Source organism: Chiloscyllium plagiosum, chromosome 1 (assembly GCF_004010195.1).
Source record: "Chiloscyllium plagiosum isolate BGI_BamShark_2017 chromosome 1, ASM401019v2, whole genome shotgun sequence".
NCBI lineage: Eukaryota > Metazoa > Chordata > Chondrichthyes > Orectolobiformes > Hemiscylliidae > Chiloscyllium > Chiloscyllium plagiosum.
The window spans coordinates 68825217-68842274 of record NC_057710.1 but is presented as its reverse complement, the minus strand read 5'-3'; the positions used below and the strand labels follow the sequence as shown (position 1 = coordinate 68842274).

The following is a 17058-nucleotide window of genomic DNA, read 5'->3' as shown; positions in this document are numbered from 1 at the left end:
ATGATTTCCCATGCACAAAGCCATGTTGACTATCCTGAATCAGTCCTTGCCTTTCCAAATACATGTGCATCCTGTCCCTCAGGATTCCCTCCAACAACTTGCCCACCACCGAAGTCAGGCTCACTGGTCTATAGTTCCCTGGCTTGTCTTTACCGCCCTTCTTAAACAGTGGCACCACGTTTGCCAACCTTCAGTCTTCTGGCACCTCACCTGTCACTATTGATAATACAAATATCTCAGCAAGAGGCCCAGCAATCACTTCTCTAGCTTCCTACAGAGTTCTCGGGTACACGTGATCAGGTCCTGGGGATTTATCCACCTTTAACCGTTTCAAGACATGCAGCACTTCCTCCTCTCTAATATGGGCATTTTGCAAGGTGTCACCATCTTTTTCCCTACAGTCTATATCTTCCATATCCTTTTCCACAGTAAATACTGATGCAAAATATTCATTTAGTATCTTCCCCATTTTCTGTGGCTCCACACAAAGGCAACCTTGCTGATCTTTGAGGGGCCCTATTCTCTCCCTAGTTACCCTTTTGTCCTTAATATATTTGTAAAAACCCTTTGGATTCTCATTAATTCTATTTGCATTGTACAGAGTTTTGGAGCCATGAGGTCATTTTGCAGCTGTACAAAACTCTGGTGCAGCCACACCTGGACAATTGCATGCAGTTCTGGTCACCACATTATAGGAAGGATGTGGAAGCTTTGGGAAGGGTTCAGAGGAGATTTGCTGGGATGTTGCCTGATATAGAGGGAAGGTTTTGTGAGGAAATGCTGAGGTACTTGAAGCTGTTTTCGTTAGAGAGAATAAGGTTGAGAGGTGACTTAATTGAGACATAAGATAATTAGAAGGTTAGATGGGGTGAACAGTGGGAGCCTTTTTCCTTGGATGGTGATGGCTAGCACGAGGGGACATAAGTTCAAATTGAGGAGTGATAGATATAGGACAGATGTCAGAGGTAGTTTCTTTACTCAAAGAGAAGGGGCATAGACTTGCCAGCATTAAGGACATTTAAATGGTCATTGGATAAACATATGAATGGAAATGGAATAGTGTAAGTTAGATGGGCTTGATTGGCTTCACAGGTAAATGCAAGGGCATGTACTGCACTGTTATGTTATATATTCATGGTGAGAGGGAAAACTTAGAAAAGACGTAAGGGACCACTTTTTCATGGAGAGGGTGGTCCGTGTATGGAATGAGCTGCCAGAGGAAGTGGTGGAGGCGGGTGTAATTGCCGCATTTAAAAGGTATCTGAATTGGTCTATGAATAGGAAAGGGTTCAGAGTGATATGGGTCTCGTGCTGGCAAATGGGACTTGATTAGGTTAGGATATCTAGTTAGCATGGACAAGTTGGACTGAAGGGTTTGTTTCTGGGCTGTACATCTCTATGACTCTAAGTGTGTCTATTTTAACACAAAAAGTGTCAGGAATAAGGGTGATAAACTTAGAACGTGGATAAATACTTGGAGCTATGATGTTGTGGCCATTACACAGACTTGGATATCACAGGGGCAGAAATGGTTGTCAGACATTCTGGAGTTTCGGTGTTTCAAAAGGAATAGTGAGGGAGGGAAAAGAGTTATGGGAGTGGCATTGCTAATGAGGGATAGCAACATAGCTGCAGAAAGGGAGGTCTTCGAGGAGGGTTTGTCTACAAAGTCAGTATAGGTGGAAGTCAGAAACAGGAAAGGATCAGTCACTTTATTGGGAGTTTGCAAAAACCCTAATAGCAACAGAGACAGAGAGGAGCAGATTGGGAGGCAGATTTTGGTTGACATGGGTGACTTCAACTTCCCTATTACTTATTAGAACTGCCTTAGTGCAAATAATTGGATGGAGCAGATTTTGTCAGGTGTGGCCAGGAAGGGTTCCTGATTCAATATGTAGATAGACTGACTGGAGGGGAGGCCATATTGGATTTGGTGCTTGGCAATGAACCAGGCCAGGTGTATATTCTCTGTATAGGAGAGCGTTTCAGTGTTAGTGATCAAAACTCCCTGACCTTTAGTGTAGTCATGGAGTGGGATAGAAGCAGATGGAAGGGGAAATATTTAATTGGGGGAGGGGGAATTACAATACTATTAGGTCGAAACTGTGGAGCATAAATTGGGAGCAGAGGTTCTCTGGGAAATGCATGACAGAAATGTGGAGGTTATTTAGGGAGCATTTAATGTGAGTGCTGGATATGTTTGTCCCATTGAGGCAAGGAAGGGATGATACGATGAAGGAACCTTGGATGACAAGAGACGTGGAACATCTAGTCAAGAGTAAGAAGGAAGCTTACTTCAGGTTGAGGAAGTAAGGATCAAACATAGCTTTCAAGGGTTACAAGGTAGCCAGGAAAGCACTGAAGAATCAACTTAGGAGAGCTAGAAGGGAGCGTGAAAAACCCTTGGTGGATAGGATTAAGAAAACCCCAAGGCATTCTACACTTACGTGAGGAACAAGAGGATGACTGGAGTGAGGGTAGTGCCGATCAGGGATAGTGCAGGGAACTTGTGCCTGGAGTCGGAGGAGGTAGCAGAGGTCTTCATGAATATTTTGCTTCAATGTTCACTAGAGAGGGACCTTGTCATTTATGAGGACAGCATGAGACAGGCTGATCTGCTCGAACAGCTTGATGTTAAGAAAGAGGATGTGCTAAAAATTTTGAAAACATGAGGCTAGACAAGTCCCCTGGGCCAGATGTGATATACCTAAGGTTAATACAGGAAGCAAGGGAAGAGATTGCTGTGCCTTTGGCCATGATATTTGTGTCCTCATTGTTCACTGGAGTAGTACCAGATGATTGGAGCGTGACAAATGTTATTCCCTTGTTCAAGAAAAGGAAATAGGGATAACCCAGGGAATTAAAGACCAGTCAGTCTTACATCAGTAGTGGGCAAATTATCGGAGAGGATTCTGAGGGACGAGAGATAGTCAGCATGGCTTTGTGAGGGGTAGCTTCAAGCCTTATTCAATTCTTTGAGGATATGAAAAAACACATTGAAGGTGGAGCAGTAGATGTGGTCTAGATGGATTTCAGCAAGGCGTTTGATAAGGTTCCCCATGGTAGGCTTATTCAGAAAGTAAAAACGAAAGGGAAATTTGGCTGCCTGAATAAAGAATTGGCTGGCCCATAGAAGATGGTAATAGATGGAAAGTATTCAGCCTGGAGCTCGGTGACCAATGGTATTCCGCAGGGATCTGTTTTGGGACCTTTGCTATTTGTGAATTTTATAAATGACTTGGACGAAGAAGTGGAAGGATGGGTAAGTAAGTTTGCCAATGACACAACGGTTGCTGGAATTGTGGATCGTGTTGAGGGCTATTGTAGGTTGCGACGGAAAATTGACAGGATGCAGAGCTCGGCTGAGAAAAGGCAGATGGAATTCAATCTAGTAAACTGTTAAGTGATTCACTTTGGAAGGTGGAATTCAAATGCTGATTTCAGGGTTAAAGGCAGGAATTTTGGAAGTGTGCAGGAAGAGAGGGATCTTTGGGTCCATGTCCATAGATCCGCAAAGTTGTCATCTGAGTTGATAGGGTTGTTAAGGAGGCGTATGGTGTGTTGGCTTTCATTAGCAGGGGGATTGAGTTTAAGAGCCATGAGGTTACGCTGAAGCTCTGGTTAGACCACACTTGCAATGTTGTGTTCAGTTCTGGTTGCCTCATTATAGGAAGGATGTGGAAGCTTTAGAGAGGGTGCAAAGGAGATTTACCAGGATGCTGCCTGGACTGGAGGTCATGCCTTATGAAAAAAGATTTGAGGGATAGGGCTTTCCTCATTGCAGCGAAGAAAGATGACAGGTGACATGATCGAGCTGTATAAGATGATAGGCATGGATGGAGTGGATAGCCAGACTCTTTTTCCAGGCAGAAATGTCTATTACGTGGGGCATAATTTTAAGGTGATTGAAGGACAGTTTAGGGGAGATGACAGAGGTGGGTTCTTAATCAGAGAATGGTGGGTACGTGGAATGCACTGCCAGCAGTGGTAGTAGAGTCAGATGCAGTAGGGATATTTCAGACACTCTTGGATAGGCGCATGGATGATAGTAAAATGAAGGGTATGTAGGTTAGTGTGATCATAGAGAAGGATAAAAGGTCTGTACAACATTGAGGGCTGAAGGGTCTGATTTGTGCTGTATTATTCCATGTTCTACATACTAAAAGTTCTGCCATTTCCAGTATATGTTCCTCCTGCATTGGATCTCCTAAAATATATCACCTCGCATTTGACTGGAATGAACTCCATCTGCCGTTTCTCAGCCCAAGTCTTCAGCCTATCTGTATCCTGCTATATCCTCTGGTAACACTCCTCACAATCAGCAGCCGCCCCCCCCCCCCCCGCAATCTTTGTGTTCTCTGCAAATTTACGAATCAGGCCACCTATATTGCAAACAACATGGGTCCCAGCACTGATCCCTGTGGGACACCACTTGTCACAGATCTCTGGTCCAAAATTTATCCTTTCACTGCTACTCGCTGTCTTCTACTATGAAACAAGTTCTGCATCTATCATAAACAAGCGTTGGCTATTCTGGAGACCTCTAGGACTTGTTCTCTAATTTCCTCCCTTGCATCTGTCAGCATTTTGATAGATCTCATCAAGTCCTGGGGAGTTAGCTACCTTACTGCTTTAAAAAAAAAACACCTAACATCTTTTTTATTTTGGCATGACTTAGAATGTTAACAAATCCTTCCCAAAGTTTCAAAGTATTTGTGAAGGACTTCACACACTTAAAGATGTACAGCACAGAAACAGACCCTTCAGTCCAACTCATTCATGCCAACCAGATATCCTAACCTAATCTAGTCCCATTTGCTAGCACTTGGCCCATATCTGTCTAAACCCTTCCTATTCATACACCCAGCCAGATGCCTTTTGAATGCTGTAATTGTACCAGCCTCTACCACTTCCTCTGGCTGCCGATTCCATACACTCATCTTCTGTGTGGAAACGTTGCCCCTTAGGTCTCTTTTATACCTTTTCTCTCTCACCCTACACCTATGCCATCTAGTTCCGGACTTCCCCAACCCAGGGAACAGATTTTGTCTATTTATCCGATCCATGCCTCTCATGATTTTGTAAACCTCTATAAGGTTGGGGGGCACGGTGGCTCATAGCACCAGGGTCCCAGGTTCGATCCCAGCTCGGGTGACTGTCTGTGTGAAGTTTGCACATTCTCCCTGTGTCTGCGTAGGTTTCCTCCAGGAGCTCCGGTTTCCTCCCACAGTCCAAAGATGTGCACGTCAGGTAAATTGGCCATGCTAAATTGCCCGTAGTGTTAGATGTCAAGTGTTAGTCAGGGGTAAATGTAGGGGAATGGGTCTGGGTGGGTTGCTGTTCGGAGGGTTGGTGTGGACTTGTTGGGCCGAAGGGCCTGTTTCCATACTGTAGGGAATCTTAAAAAAAAAGCCATTCCTCAGCCTCCAATGCTCCAGGGAAAACAGCCCCAGCCTATTCAGCTTCGAGCTGAAATTCTCCAACGCTGGCAAAATCCTTGTAAATCTTTTCTGAACCCTTTCAAGTTTCACAGCATCCTTCTGATAGGAAGGAGACCAGAATTGTACACAATATTCCAAAAGTGGCCTAACCAATGTCCTGTACATCTGTAACATGACCTCCCAACACCTCTACTCAGTTCTCTGACCAATAAAGGAAAGCATACCAAATGCCGCCGTCACTATCCTCTCTACCTGTGACCCCACTTTCAAGGCACTATGAGCCTGCAATTCCGGTCTCTTTGTTCAGCAACACTCCTTAGCATTAAGTGTATAAGTCCTGCTATGATATGCTTTTCCAAAATGCTTTTCCAACACCTCACATGTATCTAAATGAAACTCCATCTGCCGTTCCTCAACCCATTGGGCCGTCTGATCAAGATCCCATTGTACTCTGAGGTAACCTTCTTTGCTGCCCACTACACCTCTAATTTTGGTGACAACTGCAAACTTACTAACTATACCTCCTTTGTTTAGATCCAAATCTTTATATAAATGACAAAAAGCAGTGGACCCAGCCATAATCCTTGTGGCAGAGCACTGGTCACAGGCTTCCAGTCTGAAAAATAACCCTCCACAACCATCCTGTCTTCTACCTTCAAGCTAGTTGTGTATCCAAATGGATAGTTCTCCTTGTATTCTTATGAGATCTAACCTTGCTAACCAGCCTCCCATGAGGAGTCTTGTCGAACACTTTCCTGAAGTCCATCCTGTGGCTTCACGCGTAAATTTGCTCCTTTGAGGTTGAGTGGATCTACCCTTTCCCGAGACAATCTCATGCTCCTTATAAAACAAGTTGGGAATTTTACTTAATTGTGTTTGCTAAAGATATTTCATGGCCCCTTTCTAGCCCCCCTAATTTCTTGTTGAGTTCTTTCCTGCTATCTTTATGTTCTTCAAGTCTGTCTTCAGTTTCCTGAACCTTACACATATCATTTTCTTTTACAATAAGCTCTCAATTTCTCTTGTCAAGGTTTCCGTGTCTTGCCATCCTTTTCCTTCATTTTCACAGGAATATGCTCATCCTGAATTCTAATCAACTGGCTCTTAAAAGATTGCCCCATGATCAATGTGGATTTACCCTCAAATAGCCATCACCAGGCTCTATTTCCCAGTTCCTATCTAATTTTTATGGTAGTTAGCTTTCCCCCAATTTAATACTTTCAACCAAGGACGACTCTTTTCCTTATCCATAAGTAACTTAAAGGTTAAGAATTGTGGTTGTTGTTCCTGAAATCCCGCCCCCTCCCCTCCCCACCCCGAAAACTTCAATCATCTGGCCAAGCTTAATCACCAATACCAGATCTAGTATGGCTCCTTCCCAAATATGATGTTCCTCAGTGTCCTGATTAACATACAGTTATCATATTTTCCAAAAGCCTACTTCACTGATAGAATATCCTTTGAAGCCAGGGCATGAAATTTTTAATCAACCTTTCCTTCACAGAATCTCATCATGTCAAATGAACATATCAAGTGGATACCATGACATGTGTTACTCCAGTGATCGAGACACTATATGGCTCAAGTATCACTCTATTTTGTGACATTGGTTTGGCAACCATTATCGCTCATCTTTGAGAAAGCTTTCTTTATCTCATTTTTTATAAAGACGGGAATCACAATCTTTTTAAAAAGCCCTCCAAATTAAAGCATTGTCTTGCACACAACATTTATCAAATGCACACTAGAAATTTATAAACTTGTACAATTCTCTAAAAAACTACTGACTATTCATTTTAAATGAAAAATCTGGTTATGCAATTTCAGCATTATGCACGCATAGCATACATCTTAATAGAAATTTTGGTGGGCTCCAAAGCTTATTGCATGCGCACAGCTTAAGTACTTACTTTTCTGGGAGACTATGCATTGTCAACTTAATGTGAGCATGGATTTTACATTTACAACATCTGAATTTCCATTCATTTACCTCAACATTTTGAATATGAATGTTAGATGTGTGCAACAGAAATTCATGATGTTCAGGACACTATGGAAAAAAAAATGGTGAGCTGAACTTTAATCACGTTCTGTTGTAATCATCTGAATGGAAAAACAATCATTGGCATGACCAAATGTATGCTTCAAAAGGAAATAAACTGTAACAGTTGGAATTCATGTTGAGCCAATCCCAGTGGCACTAACTGCAACAATCATTACCATAGTTTTGTCATTTCTCTGCCTCAGTAGCCTTTTACAATGCATTCATATTTTTCCTTTTGGAATTATTGGCTTTATTGAACAGTTTGCCTAACAAATTGTTTGTTTCGGCTCCTTTCTGTGAAGTTTACAGGAATGATCCTGGGATGAAGGGTTTATTCTATGACGGGCAGCTGAGGACTCTGGGTCTGTACTCAAGTTTAGGAGGATAGTGATGAGGATCTCTTTGAAATTCACACAATACTAAGAGGCCTGGATAGAATGGACATAGAGAACATGTTTCCACTAATAATGTAGACTTGGCCCAGAAGGCATTCTTCAGAGTAAAGGAACCCTTCAGAACTGAGATGGGGAATTTCTTCCTTCAGATGCTGTTTAATCTGTGGAACTCATTGCCAAAAAGGCTGTGGAGGTCAAGTCATTGAATGCATTTGAGACCAAGATAGTTAGGTTCTTGATTAGTAAAGGGATCAAGGATTATGGGGAGATGGTAGGAGCAAGGCATTGAGAAATATGTCAACCATGATCGAATGACGCAGCAGACTTCCTTGGCCAACTGGCCTAATTCTTCCTCTCTATCTTCTGGTATCATGGTTCTTTTTGGCTCATTTTTTCAAATCACGTAATTGTACCCATCTTTGAAAAGAAGAATGTAATTAAATCAGCATGAAAGGAATCTTGCTTTGGTATGAAAAATGTTACCTCAGTCATACCTGTATTAGTTTAAAATGATTCTTTCACTGGGTGTGTGCTTCACTGGCTCAGCCAGTATTTATTGTCCATCCCTAAATTTTGTTGAGAAGTGGTGGTGAACTGCCTTCTTAAAATACTGTAGAATTCGCAGTGCTGCTAGGAAGAGAGTTTGCACACAACAGACTTGAGAAAAGTTATATGTCATGGAATAAAAGGGACAGTAGGGACATGGAATATAAGTGAGAGGGTAGAAACCTGGAGCTTGGAGCCGTATCTGTAGCTAATGCTGTTGATTGTGGCCAAGAGTTTGGGCTGCCGCTTCATGCTGCTGCCTGAGAGAACTGGAGTCTTGAGGCTTTCCATTTCCTTCACATTTTAAAACTGTAGTGTTCTTTGACCCCTATCTTGACAGTGTTTGGGTTCAGTGTCGCTGAAATTTTACTTTCCATTCACTTCTCATCCAAAACAGTATCAATGGATATTTTTCAGGCTGGAGAAAGGTTTATAGTGGAGTTTCCAATGGTCGAAATTGAAACCCTTGCTTTTCCTGATGTATGTAGATCTGGATCTTGGCGTCGATCTTCTTGATCTAAGAAGTAGGAGCAGGCCAATTGGTCACTCAAGCCTGCTCTGCCATATGATTGAATCATGGCTGATCTGACATTCCTTGTGTCCACTTTCCTGTGCTTCTCCTCATAACTCTTGAATCTCCTACCAATCAACAATCTTATCTACCTCTGCCTTAAATGTAGACAAATACTCAGGTCCCACAGCTCTCTGTGACAAGGGGTTCCCAAGTCTCCCAACCCTCTGAGAAGAAATTCCTTTTCATCTCAGTCTTAAATAGTAAGTTCTTCCATGAGCAGAAACATCCTCTCAGCATTTACCCTGTGAAACACTTTAAGAATTCTATGTTTCAACAAGATCACTTCTCGCTCTTCTAAATTCCAGAGACGGCCACCTTGTTTACCTTTTGCTCATAAGTCAATCTTGGGATCATCTTAGTAAACCTTCTCTGAACTGCCTCCAATGAAATGATGTTCTCATTTAAATTAGGGAACCAAGTCAGCTTGGTTGCAGCTTTCTGCAGTTTTTGTCCCTTCTCTTCTTTTCTTCTCCCTTCCCTTCTTTTCTTCTCCCTTCCAAAATGAACAACTTCACATTTTCCCATATTATACTACATTTGCCAATTTTTGGCCCACTTACTTAACCTATTAATATCTCTCTGTAAACTGTTTATATCCCCTTTGCAAATGACCTTTTCACCTATTTTTGTGTCATTTGCAAATTTGGCTGCAGGACATTCAGTTCCTTCTTCCAAGTCAATGATATATATTGTGAATAGTTGCAGTCGTAGTGCTCATAACTGTGGAACCACACTAGCTTGCAGGTCGCCAACTTGAAAAAGAAACCTTTATCACTCCTTGCTGTTTCCTGCCCATTAGCTAATTCTCCATCTATGATAAAATAGATACCATCAAAATATATAAGCATGGTGACTTAGTGTTTAGCACTGTTATCTCAGCACTAGAGACCCGCATTCAAATCCAGTCTTGGACAGCTGTCTGTGTACAGTTTGCACATTCTCTCCATATCTGTGTGTGTTTCCTCCAGGTGCTCCGATTTGTTTCCACCGTCCAGACATGGGCAGATAGGCAGGTTAGATGAATTGACCATACTCAATTGCCCATAGTGTGCAGGGATGTGTAGGTTAGGTGCATTAGTCAGGGGATATGTAGAGTAATAAGGTAAGGGAATGGATCTGGCTGGGTTACTCTGTGGAGAGTCTGTGTAGACTTGTTGGGCCAAATAGCCTGATTCCACAGTATAGGGATTCTGTGATACTACCTTCAACACCGTGGACTCTTATTCCTTAAGCTTTTCTGAGATACCTTGTTGAATGCCTTCTGGAAATTCAAATACAGCACATAAACTGGTTTCCCTCGATCCACCCTGGTTGAAGCTTCCACAAAAATCTCTAATAGATTAGTCAGATACAATTTCTCTTTCATGAAGCCATGCTGAATTAGATTATGACTTTTCAAATGTGCTGCTATTACTTCCTTAATAATTGATTCCAATATTTTTGTAATAATAGATGTTAAGCTAATCAGCCGATAGTTCCCTACTTTTCCCTCCCTCCCTTTTTGAATAGGGGTGTCACATTGACAGTTTTCCAATCCTCCAGTACTTCTCCAGAATCCAATTTGGAAAGATGCATCCAATATTCTGTAGCTACTTCTTTTAGGAACTTGAGATGTAAGACATCATGCCAAGAAATTTATCTGCCTTTAGCCCCATGAGTTATTTTTCATCAGTCTTCTCAGTGGAAGATATTTTGAGTATTTCATGAAAGAATATGAGGGTAGAATCAAGTGCCATTGCCATCACTAGAGAAATAATACGACCATAAGACATAGAAGTAAGGCTATTTGGCCTATCGAGTCCACTCCGCCATTTAGTTGTGGCTGATAGGCATTTCAACTCCACTTACACTCCCTGTAACCCTTAATTCCTTGCAAGATCAAGAATTTATCAATCTCTGCCTTGAAGAAATTTAACATCCAGGCCTCCACTGCACTCTGTGGCAACGAATTCCACAGGTCCACCACTCTCTGGCTGAAAAAATGTCTCCTCACTTCCATTCTATATTGACCCCCTCTCTAATTCTAAGGCTGTGCCCACGGGTCCTAGTCTCCCGCCTAACAGAAACAACTTCACAGTAAGGCCATGCATTATCTTGTAAGTTTCAATTAGACCGCCCCTCAACCTTTAAACTCTAATGAATACAATCCCAGGATCCTCAGCGTTCATCATATGTTAGGTCTACCGTTCCAGGGATCATCCGTGTGACTCTCCGCTGGACACGCTCCAGTGCGGTATGTCCTTCCTGAGGTGTGGGTCCAAAAAATTGGACACAATATTCCAAATGGAGCCTAACTACAGCTTAATAAATTCTCAGCACATTGCTGCTTTTATATTCCAACCCTCTTGAGATAAATGGCATTACATTCGCTTTGTGAATCACGGACTTAACCTGCAAGTTAACCTTTCGAGAATCCTGGACTAGCACTCCCAGATTCCTTTGTACTTTGGCTTTATGAATTTTCTCACCATTTAGGAAATAGTCCATGCCTGTATTTTTTTTTCTAAAGTGCATGACCTCACATTTGCTCATATTGAATTTCATCAGCCATTTCCTGGACCACTCTCCTAAACTGTCTAAATCTTTCTGCAGCCTCCCCACCACCTCAGTACAACCTGCCTGTCCACCTAACTTCCATCAAACCTCGCCAGAATGCCCCAGTTCCTTTATCCAGATGATTAATATGTTAAGTAATATTATAATACTAGACAAAGTAATTTATCCATTGTATAAATTCTAATGCACTTCTGTGTGGTATTTACATCAGATCAATTTTAAACTGAACCAACTTTTCTTCAATATTGAATAAATAGTCATGGTTTACTGTGTTTCATCCTATAACTGCTAAATATTGGTAGCATTTTGTTACATAATGTTGGTCAAACTGTGTGTATTTCAAATTCTGTCCCTTAATTGCATCTAGGTTTATCATTTGGAAGAGGTGGTGGAAGAGACTGGCTACATTTTGGAAAAGGATTCTGAATACTGCCAACGATTTTTGGAGGAGGAGGAAGAAATCAACGTGACGGTCACTGGCAAAGGAGGAAAAACATTTCAGCATCAGGTTGTTCATAAGTGGCTTTTAATTAGTGTGTACAGTATTTATTGTCAATCTCATTATCAGTTAAAGTAGTATTTTATCATTTTTGTCATCATAGATGTGCTGAACAGATCATTTGGTTTCCAATTGTTTTCATACCAGTGACATGATTGTTGATGAAATTTGATAAATGTGCTGAGTTGATAGCAAAAGCTTTCACTTGAATTCAGACAGCTTCGACTTCAATCAAGCAAGCTCCTTCACATGATTGTGATTGGGAAGGTTTCTGCAGTTTCCTTAGTAGTGACTGTCACTGTTGAGACAAAACATATGATGGTTTCATTTTAATTCATATAATTAACATAGCTTTATATTTAGAGAGAATAGTTTTAGAGACATTTATAGTTTTCATAAGTATTCATTCAAAATTTTAGTCCTTATTAATGTTAACTAATGATCAACTCTGGAGGCCTTGGCCTAGTGGTATTATGGCTGGACTATTAATCCAGAGACCCAGGTCATGATCTGGGGACCCGTGTTCAAATCCCAACGCAACAGAATTTGAATTCAGTTAAAACAAATCTGGAATCTAAAAATGGCCATTGTCAATTGTCAGAAAAATTCATCGGTTCATGAATGTCTTTTAGGGAGGGAAACTGCTGTCCCTGCCCAGTTTGGCCTACATGTCACTTCAAGCTCAGAGCAATGTCGTTGATTCTTAACTGCCCTCAGAGCATTTAGGGATGGGCAATGAATGCTGGCCAAGCCAGCAATGCCCACGTTCCCAGGAATGAATAAAATGAAAATGAGGGGAAAAAAATTTAGTCATGCTTTTGAGGCAGAGAAAAGTAATCAGTGTTCCTTGGTTGACATTAAGGTGACATAACTGGTGAAAGAAGTTAAAATAAGTTGATAAAGTTGGATTTTCCATTTGCTTCAAGGAAATTCTTATTATTCCAGAGTTCTGTTCGTCAATCGGTTTCACTTGCCAGTGAAACTGCAAGGTTTCGTCTATTGCTTGGGTGAAATTCTCTCATTTAGTTAAGGTGTGACTTTAGGCAGTGTGGTTTGGACTGAATGACTTAAAGGGGAAGCTTTTGATTCTGTTGAAAGCAGATGAAAGATTCAATTTAATTGCTGATACTGTAATCATTATCTCAAATAGAAGTGATTTACTCCAGGTGCATAAACTGAGCTGGAAAGCCATTAATGAATACATGTGATTTTGAGTTGCTTTAGATATTGTAAGCTTTTAGCTTTGAAACTTAAGACTTTTGAAGTCTCTTGTTTTCTCATCAAAGGCCAGATCTTCCCTAATTGATCTCTATTCAAATCTTTTTCAGGAGTATCTTGTTAAAGGGACACAGCCTGGGAATAATTTGGTAATAGACCTTGAAAAATACAGTAGTCGTACTCGTCATGCTATTCAGTACATGCATCCAACCAAAATAAACATGGATCTCATATTGGATCTCATTAACTTCTTGGGTAAGTGAAAAACAAAATTCCTATTGAGAGTCAATAAAAATTTCACCTGCACAAAGAGCTTCGCATTTCTCTTTACAGTACTTACTAACAAAGTATGGATTTACCAACATTTGTTTTTATTTGTTTTTTATTTTTCATTGGTCGCAGGATTTTAATTTCCAAAACCTGTAGCTTACTGAAAGTCAAGCACTTTTAATTTTTCAATTAAGTATATATTTTAAATCGGCTGTTTAATGTTATGGTAACTTCTGAAGCACTGTAATTGTATCCATTTAAATTATTCTTAGAATGATAGAATGTTTATGGCACAGGGGAAGGCTGTTTGGACTCGTGTTTGTGTTGGCTCATTGAAGGAGCAATTAGACTATTGACAATGCCCTCACCTCTCTCTAGCCCACACATTTATCTGACAGATAATCATCCAATTCTGCCTAAGAGAAGTAATTGATATATTTGAACAACATCATAAATCTCTTGAATGCAACCCTACAGTATGTGTACTAGACAAAAAAAATCTGTGGATGCTGGAAATCGGAAACAAAATCCAAAAAACTCAGTAAGTCTGGCAGCCTCTGTGGAGAGAAAACAGTCAATGTTTTGGGTCCAGTGACCCTTCAGAACTTATTATAGCTAGGAAAAGGTTGGTGTATATGCAAGAGAAGAGGTGGGAGGAGGGGGAAGGAATAAACTATAGGTGGAGATGAAGCCCAGAGAGAGACAAACACAATTGGGCATACAAAGGAGTGGGTAAAGGTCAGAATGGGAGAATGTGTATCTGCTAATGGGGACCATTAGGAGCTGATAATGGGCTGTTTGTGGTAATAATCCATGTGATAACAAGTTCTGGTGTTTGGGGGTTGGAGTAAGGATAAGGGCGAAGGTGTTCACTCCCTGAAATTGTTGAACTCAGTGTTGAGTCCAGATGGTTGCAGGGTTCCCAAGTGGACAAAGAGGTGTTGATCTTGCAACTTGCAGTGAGCTTTGCTTGAGCACTGAAGCAAGACCAAGACAGAGATGTTGGTCAAGGAATGTGGTGGTATGTTGAACTCCAGACATCCAGAAGCTCAGCATACTTTTTGTGGAGAGAATGTACATGTTCTGTAAAGCAGTCATCCTGACTACGCTTTGTGTCGCCAATATAGATAGACCACGTTGTGAGCAGCAAATGCAGTAGACTAGATTGAGTGAAGAATAGATAAATTGCTGCTTCACGTGGAAAGTGTGTCTGGGACCTTGGATGGTGAGGAGGGAGGGAATAATGGGCAGGTGTTACACCTATGATTTCAGGGGAAGATGTCTTCAGGGCGTGGGGGATGGAGGAGGATTGGACCAAAGGCTCCCAGAGGGAATTGTCCTTGTGAAAGGCTGACATGGGAGGGGAGGCGTGTATCTGTGGTAGCATCACACTGGAGGTGGCAGAAATGGAGGCCATTGATCATTTAGATTTGGATGCTGTTGGGATGGTTGGTGAGGATAAGGGGACCCTACAGCTGTTGTGGAAGGGAAGAGAGGATGTGAGGGCTGGTGCAGGGGATGTGTTGAACATGGCTGAAGGCTCTGTCAAACATGGTGGTGGGGAACCCACAGTTGTGGAACAAAGGAACAATTTTGGAGGCCCCCTTGTTGAAGTTGGCATCATCTGAACAGATGCGGCAGAGACCAAGGAACTGGGAGAATTTTCTTCCATCTGTATTTTGTGGTAATTAGATGCAGTCAGTATATACAGATTGATATTTAATGCATGGTTTAAAAAATTTTCTGCATGTATCATGATTGAATTTCTGAGGAGACTAAAATCTGTGCTGATTGCCCAGTTGTGGTCCTGAATGTTGAGACCATCACTTTTGTTTTATTTTATCATTTTTGGTTTGGAACTTAGTGTTAAAGTTGAGAATTGAACTTCAAACTTTGAGCAGCAGCTTGTTTTTGAAAAAAGAACAAAAGGCTGATGTTTGCTGTTGGGAACTGGTCTCATGATAATGCAGGTTACGTTCTATTGTAAGAACACCGTAGTGAACTGGCACTGAGATATCGTTGTTCTCAGGTAGCAGGTGGGTGAATGTTGAATTGATCAAGGAAGGCCAGTGTTGGACAGCCAACTACAGAATTTTGACAAAGAAAGAGGGTGACCAAAGGGTGAACTGACTTTGTCTTCATTTTTGGACAGGAGACAGAGTGCTGTTTTGGAAGCTGCAGGACTAGGTTGTTTGGTTTTGCTGTCTTAAGTTATTCCTCAGTTATTGACATTGAGAAAATGTGTGTTGATCAGGAAGTTGTGACTTCAGTAAAATCATGTTTTGGATAAGCAATCTGACCTATTGGGGTGATTCACAACAGTGATGGAAAATTGTACTTCGGAATTGTCAGTGCAGGCAAGTGGACAGCTTTTGCATGCCGATTGCCATATTGAGAAACAGACTTTAGAGGGGTAAGTGGTCAATCTGTTCAGATATTGGAGGTGATAGGAAAGAAAAATTGGCATGCATGTTTTGATGTCGGCCAGAACTGACATTTCATTTCCTTTCAGATAAAAGTGCCCCATTCAGAGCAGTTGATGGTGCAGTGTTAGTATTCTTACCGGGTCTGGCTCATATTCAACAACTGTATGATCTTCTAACTACAGACAAAAGGTTGCAGGACAGAAAAAGGTACAATTTGTGATAAAATTATAGTGTTTATACTATTTGTGTTTAATTTTATGAATAAATACAAGCCAATCTCTACAAAGAATACCTTGTGAATTATTGCTTACTTTTAGTTTCCAGAACTCTGCTGCCATATTTCAGGTTTGCTCCATGATCTCTTAAAGCCTTCAGCTATTGAACCCAAAGCCACTTGCTTAAGAGGAGATAGTTTGGAACATGTATCCAAAACATCTAGGTAGCCTACTCATCTTCACCAGCTATGCATAAGGCTTTTGTTTTATTGAAGCCTGAAATAGCAGGAGCGTGGATAGAAGTTTCAGCTATTATTGTTGAAGAGTGGCACTATTATGAAGGTAATACAGGTTGTCTTTACAGTAAAGATTGTCTTGGGATCAAAAATGAATAATCCAGAAACCTGGAACAATCAGTTTGGTTAATGGAAGATACACATCCCCTTGGCCAAGGGCATATGTATACGACCTATGGAATTGTGCAGTCATAAACCTTTTTTTCTTAATATCAAACATGCTTTCCCTGTTCAATGTCTAAGATGACACAACTGATCTATATTGTTCCCAAGATGATAACAGAAGTGTTTTGGCTAACAAAGTGATCTTTTGGTGTGTTGTGTCTGCACTGACTCTTCACATGAGTTTCATTACTTATTGCTAATTTCCCATTTTTTCCCCCCATACACTTGTACATTATTTCTATCCAAATAACATCCTCTTGAATGCCTTAGTTGAGATAATGCTCAATAGTTCCTTACCTCTTTGACAGTTACAATTTGTACCAGGTGAAGTTCCAGTGCAACTGTTTCAAGAGTCAATGTCTTTATCCAGGCTTCAGTGGTCATACAATAAACTCTCAATGTTTTCTGAAAGG

General features: G+C 41.1%; 1 protein-coding gene across 1 annotated transcript in view; it reads left to right on the top strand.

Annotated features, from left to right (window-relative positions):
- dhx29 (DEAH (Asp-Glu-Ala-His) box polypeptide 29) overlaps nucleotides 1-17058 on the top strand; it is a 123184-nt gene that overhangs the window by 54078 nt on the left and 52048 nt on the right. Inside the window, exons 14-16 of the mRNA XM_043688629.1 lie at nucleotides 11924-12064; nucleotides 13384-13528; nucleotides 16056-16176. Of these exons, the coding sequence (XP_043544564.1) occupies nucleotides 11924-12064; nucleotides 13384-13528; nucleotides 16056-16176 (407 nt within the window). The remainder of the gene's footprint in view (nucleotides 1-11923; nucleotides 12065-13383; nucleotides 13529-16055; nucleotides 16177-17058) is intronic.